This window comes from Parambassis ranga, chromosome 19 (genome assembly GCF_900634625.1).
Source record: "Parambassis ranga chromosome 19, fParRan2.1, whole genome shotgun sequence".
Lineage (NCBI taxonomy): Eukaryota > Metazoa > Chordata > Actinopteri > Ambassidae > Parambassis > Parambassis ranga.
This window is the reverse complement of record NC_041039.1, coordinates 15,836,861-15,848,816: the sequence shown is the minus strand read 5'-3', so window position 1 is coordinate 15,848,816 and position 11,956 is coordinate 15,836,861. Positions and strand designations below refer to the sequence as shown.

General features: G+C 43.2%; 2 protein-coding genes across 3 annotated transcripts; one reads left to right on the top strand and one right to left on the bottom strand.

Annotated features, from left to right (window-relative positions):
- The first annotated feature begins 106 nt into the window (after positions 1-106).
- Positions 107-3,402, top strand: calub (calumenin b). 2 transcript variants are annotated; one of them, XM_028430342.1, is made up of 7 exons: positions 107-214; positions 943-1,183; positions 1,270-1,463; positions 1,555-1,721; positions 1,800-1,860; positions 1,955-2,154; positions 2,496-3,402. In XM_028430342.1, the coding sequence occupies exons 2-7, from the start codon at positions 963-965 to the stop codon at positions 2,598-2,600; spliced, it is 948 nt and encodes a 315-aa protein (XP_028286143.1). In that variant the 5' UTR covers positions 107-214; positions 943-962; the 3' UTR covers positions 2,601-3,402. The 2 variants fall into 2 exon arrangements, with proteins under 2 accessions (XP_028286143.1, XP_028286144.1); XM_028430343.1 differs by having other exon boundaries at positions 212-231.
- A 1,336-nt stretch (positions 3,403-4,738) lies between these two features.
- On the bottom strand, positions 4,739-10,690 carry LOC114451689 (cadherin-related family member 5). Its single transcript, XM_028430483.1, has 15 exons — positions 10,615-10,690; positions 10,318-10,532; positions 9,256-9,312; positions 9,074-9,166; positions 8,874-8,960; positions 8,682-8,792; positions 8,414-8,584; positions 8,196-8,286; positions 8,019-8,125; positions 6,750-6,950; positions 6,530-6,661; positions 6,346-6,424; positions 6,066-6,253; positions 5,963-5,983; positions 4,739-5,686 (listed from the first exon to the last, which is right to left on the bottom strand). The coding sequence occupies exons 1-15, from the start codon at positions 10,688-10,690 to the stop codon at positions 4,739-4,741; spliced, it is 2,577 nt and encodes an 858-aa protein (XP_028286284.1).
- Positions 10,691-11,956: the final 1,266 nt, after the last annotated feature.

Genomic DNA, 11,956 nt, shown 5'->3' with positions numbered 1-11,956 from the left:
AATGAACTCCGTTTTTGTTGACTTTGAGGACGTGGCGGTTCTCGGCCAATCCAATCAACGGTGCTCCTGTGAAGTGGACCAATGAAATGGCGACATCACACTCGGCGTTTTGGAAGCTGATTGGTCAGATGGCGTTTTAGCACAGGAAGTAGATGGGTGTGTTTCCGAAGGGAGGGCCTAAGGCAGCAGCGACTAACTTCCCTTGCAGACACCGGTGAGTTCTTGTAAATTGTATGTATTGTAAAATAGGGAAAAAAAGTGAATGAACTGTGTTTGTGCTATAGCGAGTATAATGAAAGACGTAGTTTAAGTGATTATATTGATCCGTGTTTATCTGCGCTGGACGAGTGAACCCGCTAGTCAGATGGAGAAAGTAGCGGTATGCTGGGTTAGCTAGTCCAGTTCCTAACCTGGGTCTGGATGGTTTGGAAACTCTTGCTATGTGTCGCATCCAGGAGATAGTAATAGTCAAAATCGAATATTTTTTGATGAATGAGGCATTATTTCAATGTGAATCCGTCGCCTCGGATATTCTTAATATTTTCTCTCTTAATGTTTGATGTGAGATTTATTTAAAAAGCTAATTTCTTTTTGCTTCATGCTCTTAACTTAGTATGAGAAAACATTTAGCCACTTTCATGGGAGAACAATGTTTAGTTTGTCTGTTTACATACCTACTGCTCAGTGTGACAGATTGTCATTGATAATTAAAGCTATGTGTCACATTCAAGCTCTTGGCAAAATAAGTTTTGGTTTGGTCTGGAGCAATGAAGTGTTAGAGGCTGAGGGAGATGAGGGATTGCATCAGCTGGAAAAGATTAGCCATAGGAGTATTTCCTTCTAAACTACTGGCACAGTGACTTTATTCAATGAAAAGCATCCCAGCTGGACCAATGACCACAGCTTCGTATTGACTTCTTTTGTTTGTTTTAATCCCTGTAGCATCTTTAAACAAACACAGGATGGAGCTGCGGCCACTGGTTATGTGCTTTGCTCTCTGTGTGGTTTATGCCACCAGCAAACCCACAGAGAAGAAAGATCGCATTCACCACGACGAACCTCTCAGCAACCGAGAGCATGACGATTCAGAGAACTTCGACTATGACCATGAAGCCTTTCTCGGACAAGAAGAGGCTAAGACCTTTGATCAGCTCACTCCAGAGGAAAGCAAGGAGAGGCTCGGGTAAGAACAGCTCTTTCACTCCTCAGGTATCTGGGACATGTGTAGATATACAGAACTCTTAAACTCTTTGGATTATTTCTCTGCAGCATGTTGGTTGAACGTATAGATGAGGATAAAGACGGTTACGTGACTGTTGAGGAGATGAAGAAGTGGATCAAGCATGCTCAGAAGAGGTGGATCTACGATGATGTGGATCGACAGTGGAAGAGTCATGACCTCAATGGGGATGAAGTGGTGTCCTGGGAAGAGTACAAGAACGCCACATACGGATACATTCTTGGTATAACTACAGACAATTTTTCATTTTATACACCCGATATAGCACTTAATTATTGTTAAGCTGTATATTTTATTTTAAAACTGATTTATAGATGAACCTGACCCAGATGATGGCTTCAGCTACAGACAGATGATGGCTCGTGATGAGAGGAGATTCAACATGGCTGACCAGAACAATGACATGAAAGCTAACAAGGAGGAATTCACAGCCTTCCTCCACCCTGAGGAGTATGACCACATGAAAGACATTGTGGTGCTGGTGAGTGACACACACACAGGTGTTAAACAGTGATACCCACCCCCATTCTCACTGCCCTATGCTTCTTTTCTTCAACAGGAAACTATGGAAGACATTGACAAGAATGGGGATGGTTTAATTGACCTGGATGAGTACATAGGTGAGTCCATAAAGCCTGTAGGTATCTGCTACCGTATAGGAAAACATTGCTCTTTCATCAACACTCAGCCTGCCCCTGTCTTGTTGTGCTGTAGGCGATATGTACAACCAGGATGGAGATGCCTCAGAGCCTGAGTGGGTGAAAACAGAGAGGGAGCAGTTTACCGAATTCAGAGACAAAAACAAAGATGGGAAGATGGACAAGGAGGAGACGAGAGACTGGATCCTGCCCAGCGACTACGACCATGCTGAGGCAGAGGCCAAGCATCTGGTCTACGAGTCTGATGCAGACAAAGTGCGTATTGTCGTTTTTCTTCAGAAATGTTTCCTTCCTGCTTTGTTGCTGAGTATAGGGGGAAGTGGAACGTCGGTGAGTGTGTGACTGATAAGGCCTTTGTGGACATCCTCCTTCAAAATCTGCCAAATCATCTTGTGTAATACACAAGTGTGTGTTATATGTATAATGCAGAGATTCTCTAAAAAGTCATGGTGTGATCAAGAGATGTATACCAGCACCTAGGGACAAAAACAAATTCTCCAAATATGTGAAAATATCTGTTGTGACATAATGGCAACACAAAGTATCTGTGACACAGACACAATGCTGACTGTGCTTTCTATTCACTCTCTCAACAGGATGGCCGCCTGACCAAGGCAGAAATTGTTGAGAAGTACGACTTGTTCGTGGGCAGCCAGGCGACAGACTTCGGGGAGGCTCTGACTCGACATGACGAGTTTTAACAACCACCTGCCTCCTAAGACTGTTGCGCTCTTCTTGTGTACCGCCTAACTCCTACCACAATAGATGTGAGTTACTTTAGACAAGATGAGCTCAGCTAATCCGACGCCACGGACAGTAATTTATTTGATTTCTTGAATGTGTCTCATTGTACACACACACACACACACTAACATTCTGAGTTGTGTTCATGCTTGACTTCACATTGAGTTGCGCCACAGATTGGGATATATATCGCTACCCTTTGCTCTACTTCAACACAACAAACTCGACACACTTTCATTAGAAATGATGATTTTTATAAGATGGCTGCCTTTTAATAGAAGTTTAAGTGTGTTGCGCTGCTTGATTTTTTGGAATGCACTGTACTGTGAAGCCTAAAGCTGTGTGTGTAATTGGCTTAAAACAAAAACACTAGATTTGCCTGTTTTACAGATTACAGATTATTATGCTGGATTGTAGAATAGTTGGAGCAAACAAGCTGCATTTCAGTGACAATGGAGACCATTTGGCTTAGTGCAATACAGCGTCATAGGTGGGACCAAGCTGTGTTTGCTATACCGGTCCTCAAAAAACACAGGCTAAGCGTCCTACATGAGGGCAGTTTGCGTTGTGGGTCAGTTGAAGAAATCAGTATGAACTTAGGGACTTAATGGATGCTCTGTCCTCGAACTGCCTCCTCTTTTCTCTTCTTATCACCTCAACAGTATGTGTGTGTGCATGTGACCTGGGTGTGTACATACTGTATATTCTGACTTCCTCCCTTTGTTTTGTTGCTGTCATTTTTTGAGTTGAACAACTCATTTGTGTGCCAAGCAAAAAAAAAATCTTTGTCCTATTTCGTAAGCAGTTTGGGGAAGAAAAAAAAACAAAAAAAAACAATGCTTCCTTCCTCCCTTCTAAAATATGTTTGTTATGCTTGTATTGTTACTACCACCATTTATAACCACTGTTAATAATTTTTATGGTATGATAATGTTTTTTTACAGGCTCACTGCAGCAACAAGCCTTTCACTAGTGACTTTACTGTAAATACGTTGTTGGTCTGCAAAAGGAGCGCTCTAACAATCAGGTCCAGTTTTTGTGATTGAGAAGTGTCTCAATAAAAACAAATAAAGTTGGAGCTTTGAGAGTGTTTTTTATAATTATACTCGGGAGAAAGCAAAACTGCTAAGCTTGGCACGTTTTTTTTAACTTTCCATGAATTAAGTGCAGTTGCAAAGTTTCACGTTTCATCAGAATCCCCCTTAACCCGTCACAGTGACTGACTTTTTTTCCTTTTTAGGCTCCGTTTCCTGCGTTCCTTCTGTTCATTGACCCTCTAATCTCTGGATTGTTGTTGCAGGCATATCACAATTTATCTTCACCACTCCGGTCCAATGACTTTCCTGTCCTACTCTTGAATCGATCACACTCAGTTTTTTATTTATAAAAATGTACTGCTGCTTGTCATTCTTGTTCTCAGAATCACCACTAGCATCTTCCAGTTTATGGCAACATGCTGGTCTGAGGAGAGTTTCTTAACTTTTGTCCATTGTGGAGCAGATGGTTGTTTTTTTTTTGGTGTCCATTCAGTTCAATGAGAAGCACAGGAAGTTTTCTGTTTAAAATGATTTAATAAACTCATCTCAAAGCTCATCCCACCGGTTCGGCATACCAGTCCAACGCTTTAATAAGTACTTTTAACTCAGTGTTTGATATAAAGGCTGAGTTTACAAAAAAAAGCTGAGGCAGTTTGTAGAGTAGGCAAAACAAGCGGTACACTATGTGAGTCTCTGCAGCTATTTCTAAAATATGCACAGTGCCAGAGCACTTTTATCTTTAAAAATACAATGTCATTAATAGTTTTGCTATTTTTTTGTGTTTGAATGTGGACTATCCTTGACAAATCTAAATGTGTGTTTAAATGCTAACTTAAGTCATGTTATCTAGGCTAGTCATCATGACTTGGTGCTGTTAAATGTTTTTGTTTACGTAGAGTATATATAGTTCATGAACGTCCTTCCATGGCTGCCGTGCTTCTGGCTTGCTTGCTGGTGTGTCTGCTGTCCACAGCCTGAGTCTTTCCTCTTCACCTTACCTGCTCCACCTCCCTGTGGTCCAGCCCATCGCTCTTGGTGCCTGCGATATATTAGTGACATCACTTACTAAATGTGATAAATATAGGATTACAACGAGCCATCACTCTTAGCAGCTCTTCTTCATCTGACTCCAACTCATCCTCACCCTCACTGTTCTTGTCTGCACCATCTTTCTCATCCCCCACCCCAGTTTGGGTATTTCCTGAGTTTGTTGATGGCCTTCTGTCTTGAGAGGGACTGTGCGTACCTTCATGCCCTGATGGGTCTGTGTGGTCCAGTAAGGTGGCAGGCTCGTCTGCATCTGCGCTGAAAGTCTCTGAGGTTTGCTGTCGTGTTTCTGGAGGTGTGTCATGGGGAGATGTATCTATGTGTACAAGTGTGGCTTTTAAAAGGTCATGCTCTGGGGTGGATGGGGGTGTGCTTGTCTGTTTGGAGGTAAGTAGAGGTGAATATGGGGGTGTCTTCACACGAGGTTTGCGGAAGGGTTTGTCTATTTCTGCTGAAGCGATTCTGGTGTGACTACAGGGAACACTGGCCTGAGAGGAGGGGCTGGTGACGGGGTCGATGTTGTCATTGGTGGACTGGGAAGCAGGACTAGATGAAGGTGAAGATGGAGTGGCATCATGGGAGGGGGTGTTTTGCATGTCAGTAGGGTCAGGTGGTAAGCAGGGGTTTTCTTCGGGGGGAGCAGAATTTTGAGCTGTATGAGTGAGATTCAGATCCACAGCCACGGGGCAAGAGCTGGGTGAACTGCAGGAGCTTTTGGTTGGTGTGGAGGCGTTGTTATTGGAAATCAGGGGCCTGCAGGCAGCCTCGGTGGGGATGAAGCTGGTGTCGGGCAGAGCAGTTGTTATTGGTGGAATGGGTGCTTGGCTGTGGGGGAGGTCTTGATGGGTGTGGGTGCCAGTTTTGTCTTGGAAACTGAAGGAAGGATTGCAGGTTCCGTATTCTTCATTTCTGTAGGGATCTTCATCCATCTGTGGCATGGCACCGCCTCCATGACTCACCTGAAGAGAAACCTTAGTTATGAAGTGAACATCTGGAAGAAGAGAACTCTTCTGTTTAACAGAGATGAGGCCGTCTACAGTGACTGAGGTAATTACAATGTGGGCAACTGTTTTCCAGACTTAAAAGTTGTCTCATGTCTTAAACCTTGGTTTTATGGTGTTTCTGATCTTAATGGCAGATTCACATGGTCCATTTCAAGTTTTATAGTTTGTGTGTGAATGCTGTTTAGAAAACAACAGACAAAGATGAACTTCTATAGAAAACACATTACTCACCAGCTGAAACCAGCGTAAGCTCTGTGGGAGACACACACAAGGTTCTTTTAGGAAACATTGAATGAATGAAATCAGATACATGGACTGTGGTCACAGCTCTTACCACATTGGGGTGTTTGCCCTGGGCCACACAGCCTCTCTCCAGTGGGTTCCTCTTTCCTTTAAGTTTTCTCTTCAGCCACATCAGCATAGACAAGATGCATCCGAGTACAGTCATGAACACCATGCTCAGGAACAGGGCTTTGCCCACTGTGCAGCCTGTCAGGTGGTCGTCTCCCGGACTAAGAGGGACTGCAGTGTGCACAGAGACAAAAGGTTTGTTTTGGTCTGCAGGCTCAACAGACTGTTATAATATTATAAATGTGAGTGTTTGTTGTCCTTACTTAGTTGTCCTTCAGCTAGCACTTCCACCAGTACAGTAGCAAAGGCGGAATCACCTGACTCCTGGTCAACAGCCATTACCTAGAATTTATGTTGACTTTTATTATAATTCCGGTCTTCCATAATTAAAAAGTCAAAATATTAGTTGACACTCTTTATTCAAACAATGTAAAGTGTGTTGCTGACCTCTACTACATGTTTCTGTTTTGGTTTGAGCTGATGGGTCTTGGCGATCAGGAGCCCCTGCTGTGTGACCTGATAGATGTCTGTGTGGTTGGAAGACGGACTGAAGGTAAGGTGGATCAGGGGATTGAAACCCTGTCGGTTTGTGGGGGGGAAAGGAGGTTTAAATCTAGAATCACACTGTGCATTCAGCATTATTAGTGTACTGTGTGTGTGTGCTTACATGGTCGAAGTCTTGGTCTTGTACGTGTAACATTAGTGCTTTGCTGCCATAAGTGTTGACGAGAGAGGCGGAGCTCTTTCGTGCAGCTACAAAGCCGTGATACTCAGCCATGTCGAACTCTGGATAAAACTTGTTCACAGCCAGGATCCGGACCAGCACTGTAGCCACAGAGTACTTCCTAGGGTCGTTGTCCTGATAAGCCTAGGGGGCAAGACACATTAAAGCAGAGAAGTGAGATTGTCAGTCCAGAGTGAATGTATTTATATTGCCCAATTAAAAATAACAAGGGCTGACAAATGTGCTGTATATGATCAATAAATACAAAGACAAGACGCATGACAACAAATGTCAAACATACAATACACACATACCAAAATTAAACACACAAAGACATGTACACTACAGAAAAGAGAGGTGTCTCACTCAACTCAACTTAAGAGATAAAAGCTGAGTCTTTAAGACGGTTTTAAATGTATCAAGTGTTTCAGCTGTTCTAATCTGGACAAGTAGGCGATTCTAAGATGTGAGGCAGCCAAAGCTAAGATTGGGTCACCTCACCTTTTATATCGTGTTTTGGGTGCCTCTAGCAGCAACTAGTAAGCTGATCTACTTGCTTTAGCAAGTGTTTGGTGATATAAGACAGATAACCTGTATGATGTATTACTCCAGGACCGTCACACTCACACCTATGGAGTCAACAGTTAATGTATAGCCTGCACATCTGGTGCGTCGGGGCAGGCCAGAGTACCTGAAAAAACCCTTGCAGGTTGAAGACATGCAAACTCCACACAGAAAGGTCCCAGCCAGATTCAAACCAGGAACCTTCTTGCTGTGAGGCAACAGTGCACCACACCGCTACTGGTGGAGAATTTCTTAAGGGCGAGTTTGGCATGGACGGAGGTGACGTGTCCCCATCAATAATTTGACAACCCCCCCCAACACACACACACACACACAGAAGATTCTCATTGGGTGTAGTAAGGGTTAAATTCCATTGGAACCTTAGGTCAATTTTTGACCAATGTCAAAAGTAAAATCTAGAGCACAGCAGCACAGTCGGCCAACTGGGAAGGTCCTCCAAACAAAAGTATCTCCATGTTCTTGTCATTCACTTTCGTTCACTGCTCCAGCAGTGCACAGGATCCTTACTCTTGGTTTTAACAGCAATATATATTTGTATCTCATCTGCAGGACAGTGTAAAGATACATTATACTTTATAAAGTATACTGGGTGTAGGAAGCACTCTTACTGTGAGTATGTGAGCCTACCATGACCTGAAGATGTAGCTCTGGAGTTGTGAGTCTGTCTGTCACCCCCCGCGTCAGTCTCATCTCCCCTGTTTCTCTGTCCATGATAAAATGGCCTTCATCATCTCCTGCCACAAACATAAACACAGTTACTTACATTCACATGTAAATGGTGCAGTTTATTTACATGAATAGTACCTGAGAGAATGGCGTAGCTGACTGAAGAGCTGAGGCCTCTGTCTCCATCCACTGCATGAATGGGACCAGGAGAAAAGTCCAACACAATGTCCTGCAACATGACATACAACAAATCAAATCAAATCAAATCCAGTAAATTAATCAGAATCGTGCATAGTTTGATGTGAAATAGTAGATCATAATAAGACAATGGCATTTTTAACATAGCCTGAAGAGACCTCTTCGCCCTCTGTGATGTTGACTGTGTACACAGGGCTGGTGCAGACCCGGCTGGACTCGTCCTGGAAGAGCAACACGCAGGGCAGGAACTGTGGGTACTGGTCATCTCCGTCTAGAACAGTAATGGTGATGTTGGTGCTGGTATTGAAGCGCTCAGCTGTGTTCATTTCCTGAGATAAAGTCAATGATATTATGCTGGTCAAGCATTGTTGATGTAGACACATAAAACTAAATAAATTAATACTAAACTGAACTAAATATACACACTGAGGCGTAGATGGTGACAGTGAGCAGAGTTTTGGTCTCGTAGTCCAGAGGCTTGGACAGCATCACCTCTCCACTGTTTGGTAGATCAACTTTGAAGTACTCTGCATCAGGCTGCAGAACACATAACCACAGTGATGGAGTGCTCGTTTGTGTTTTATTTACTTATGATGTAATTGGAGAGGTAGGACTTACTGATGTCTGGTCAATTGAGTAAATGATTTTGTCATTATCTGCATCTGTGGCCTGGACGGTGAACACAACAGTGTTGACTGGAGTTAGCTGGAAAACACACAGACAGGCGGAGAAACATTTTAGACAGACTACGCAGAATGTAAACCTCCAAGTTTTATGTTTGTGTGCACTGATATGTGCGTGATGTGAAAGCATTATACCTCACTAATAATAAGAGACTGGACCGTGTCTTCTGCAAAGACTGGAAAGTTATCATTCTCATTGAGAATTTCCACCATGACCCTGTACACACTCTACAACAAAAACATGACATATGCTTACACAGGTTTGAATCTGGAATGGCACACTGAGAAATTGTGTAAGATGATGTGAGGAAGTCTACCTGAAGTAAGTCGTCCTCATAGCATGATAACTCAGCCATTAGGACAGGACCCAGGAGCTGAGAGAGAGGGAGAGGGAGAGAGAGAGAGAGACGAAGACACACCACACACTGAATATCAGCAAAGTGTTATTTGTACATCTAAGGTAAAAAAAAATGCCTGGATCTTTTATTCAAAACTGGACTGACACTGGAGTTTGGGAGCTTTGTAACTTGCCAATATATGGGCTGATAATATCTATATACTGTATAGCTGGCTAGGTATAGAGCTGTAATTGTGGCTTAAATGTTACGTTTTGATTAACAGCTAAGGCAAAGATCTTCAGCTCTAGCTAGCTACTGCTCTAACATAGTAAATAGAGTTTCAATTAGTTCGGCAGTTTCGCTTTAAAGCAAAGCATATTAATCATCTGTGGAAGCTATAAAACTCTAAAAACATCAGCCAATCCTACGAGGCGCCCCTGCGCGTACTTTCAAAATCTACCTGACTCTCACTGAGTTTTCAAAATCTCCTACCCTACCTTTGAAGCTAAAATGAAAGCTGCAGTTCCACAACTGACCACTAGAGGCTAGATTTAAAAGTGAGTCAATACCCATAGATATCTGTGCTTGAATACCCAACCTTAAGAGGTATAAACAGCCTGGTACATGGAAAAAAGCTGTTTTGGTCTCCAAAGACAACTTTGAGACTATCTATCGATGTCCGCCGGGGTCTTATATCTTAGGACTAACTTACTGTCATTTTGAGACTTGTAGTCAGTACATTATAAATGTATTTTTTAAGGATTGAGTAACAGAATTAGACAGCAGGACATACAGAGGGACAGCTAATCTGTTTGACCCATTGACAGCTGCCATGATGTAAGACAGCTGGCTGGGAAGAGGATGACGAGAGGAAAGATTGCATTTGGCTCCAGGATGAGGTTGTGAGGTTCAGTCTCTGACAGTGTGTTACAAGCAGCAGCAGCCGCAACTAAAGGGATTGTACACATAAAGTCTATCATTTCTGATTATGATAAAGCAACAAAAACTCTATGATCAGCTCTTTAGGTCCTGAGTCATTACCTCTTGATCAAGGATCTTGTCAGCTGACGCGTTCAGCCGGATGCTTCTTTCATCCAAAAAGAACCAATCAGCGTCCTTTCCGTCCAGACTCCAGTGAACTCCCTCCATGCCAGTGTCATCCATCAGTTCAGCAACAACTTCTCCCCATACGCTATTTTCCTTGATTGATGCAAACACATCCTGACCGTCCAAACATCCGGCCCAGCCTGACATTCCTATGTCAAACACATACGCAAAAGGGTTTGTGATGCATTCATTGGCTAAATCTTTGAAGGACTGACAGTGAGGTGGCTGTACCTGTGACTGTGTGCAGACATAGGTGGACCAGCAGTGTACAGACCACAGTCCTATGATTCAGTTCTGTGACGGCCATTCCTTGACCTCAGGAAACAGATCCGTCTGAGTGAAGAAAGACGATCAATCATTTCATCATTTTCCATGGCATGAAAGAAGTGGCCACACTGAGCCTTACTATAGAGAAGAATAGAGATTACGTGACACACACACACACACTGTCCTGTAATTCCCCCAAATCCCCTTTAAATTGGTTCCTGCTGGGCTTTCCCCAGTCCGAGACGGCAGACCAGTACAACAGAGTTCTCTTCAGGTCTTGTTTTTTTCTGACTTTTCTTGCTGCAGACATGGATTCTAGACTTATCTAAAAGTTGAAAATACTCATTATAATTTTGTTTCTTGCATTTATAAAATATAAAAGCTAAAGAATTCTTCTTGAATTCTTCTCCAGTCATCTTGAAAGAGCATGTTTGCTTTTGACCGACTAGGTGTATGTTCTTGAGGGGATCTTTGCTGTTACACACTCTACATGCTACTCATTAGGTGACTGACCTGTTGTCAAATCCTCAGCCGCTCTCCGGTCAGCCTCCATGTCCTGCTGACTCGTGACGGACGCAGCATCTCTGATTCTCAAAAGCCTAAAATCAGCATTCAGAAAGACAGATCGACGCTTTTAGGTGTAAACAAAGCAAAATCAACACATACACACTGACCCCACCCCCTGTATACATTAGAAAGGAGGTTCTGTTGTGCATCCTGGGATAAACGTCAGCTCAGAGGCTAAAGCCTAAAGGGCGGGGCCTGCCTGGTCAGGGACGATCAGATTAGAGACACCAAGAACTTGACAGCGAGGTCAAAGAGCAGGGTCACAAGTGAATTTAAGAGATTTGTCTGGTACTTCACCTTCGTAGCAAACGGTCTGAGCCAGATTGTGTGCACACGGTGCTCTCTGTCTACTGACGTGCTTATTAAGAGATTTCATCAAGTCTTGGCAGTTTGTGTTAATTTTCACATACATACCTACACAGTATTTTGTGGGTTAGAACTTGTTGTTAAAAGAGCATGAGTGTGTATTTTGGATACACAGCCTGTGCCGGCTGGATTTGTTCAATTAGCAATGCCTGACATCTAATGGGGCCTGACAAGGGATTAGCTATCAAACGTCGGCTGTTCATCGTCTGAAGATTAACCCACATCCTTTTACACTCTTGTCCTGGCATGTACACACACACAGGCACAGATAAGATACAGAAGTATGTGTGGACATATTTTCAGGGCTCCTGTGATGAAAGCGTGTCGTCTGGCTCCAAGAGACATGTTTTGGTTAGGTTGAGAAGCTTCTATT

Excerpts from the sequence above, each read along its gene's own strand:
- LOC114451689 (XM_028430483.1), bottom strand. The coding sequence starts at position 10,690 with ATGGCCGTCACAGAACTGAATCATAGGACTGTGGTCTGTACACTGCTG. Across the intron at positions 8,126-8,195 it reads CAGCTACGCCATTCTCTCAG|GAGATGATGAAGGCCATTTT; the intron begins GTACTATTCATG and ends TGTTTGTGGCAG. Across the intron at positions 5,687-5,962 it reads GCTTACGCTGGTTTCAGCTG|GTGAGTCATGGAGGCGGTGC; the intron begins GTGAGTAATGTG and ends GTTTCTCTTCAG.
- calub (XM_028430342.1), top strand. The coding sequence starts at position 963 with ATGGAGCTGCGGCCACTGGTTATGTGCTTTGCTCTCTGTGTGGTTTAT. Across the intron at positions 1,722-1,799 it reads TGAAAGACATTGTGGTGCTG|GAAACTATGGAAGACATTGA; the intron begins GTGAGTGACACA and ends TTTCTTCAACAG. Across the intron at positions 2,155-2,495 it reads ACGAGTCTGATGCAGACAAA|GATGGCCGCCTGACCAAGGC; the intron begins GTGCGTATTGTC and ends CTCTCTCAACAG.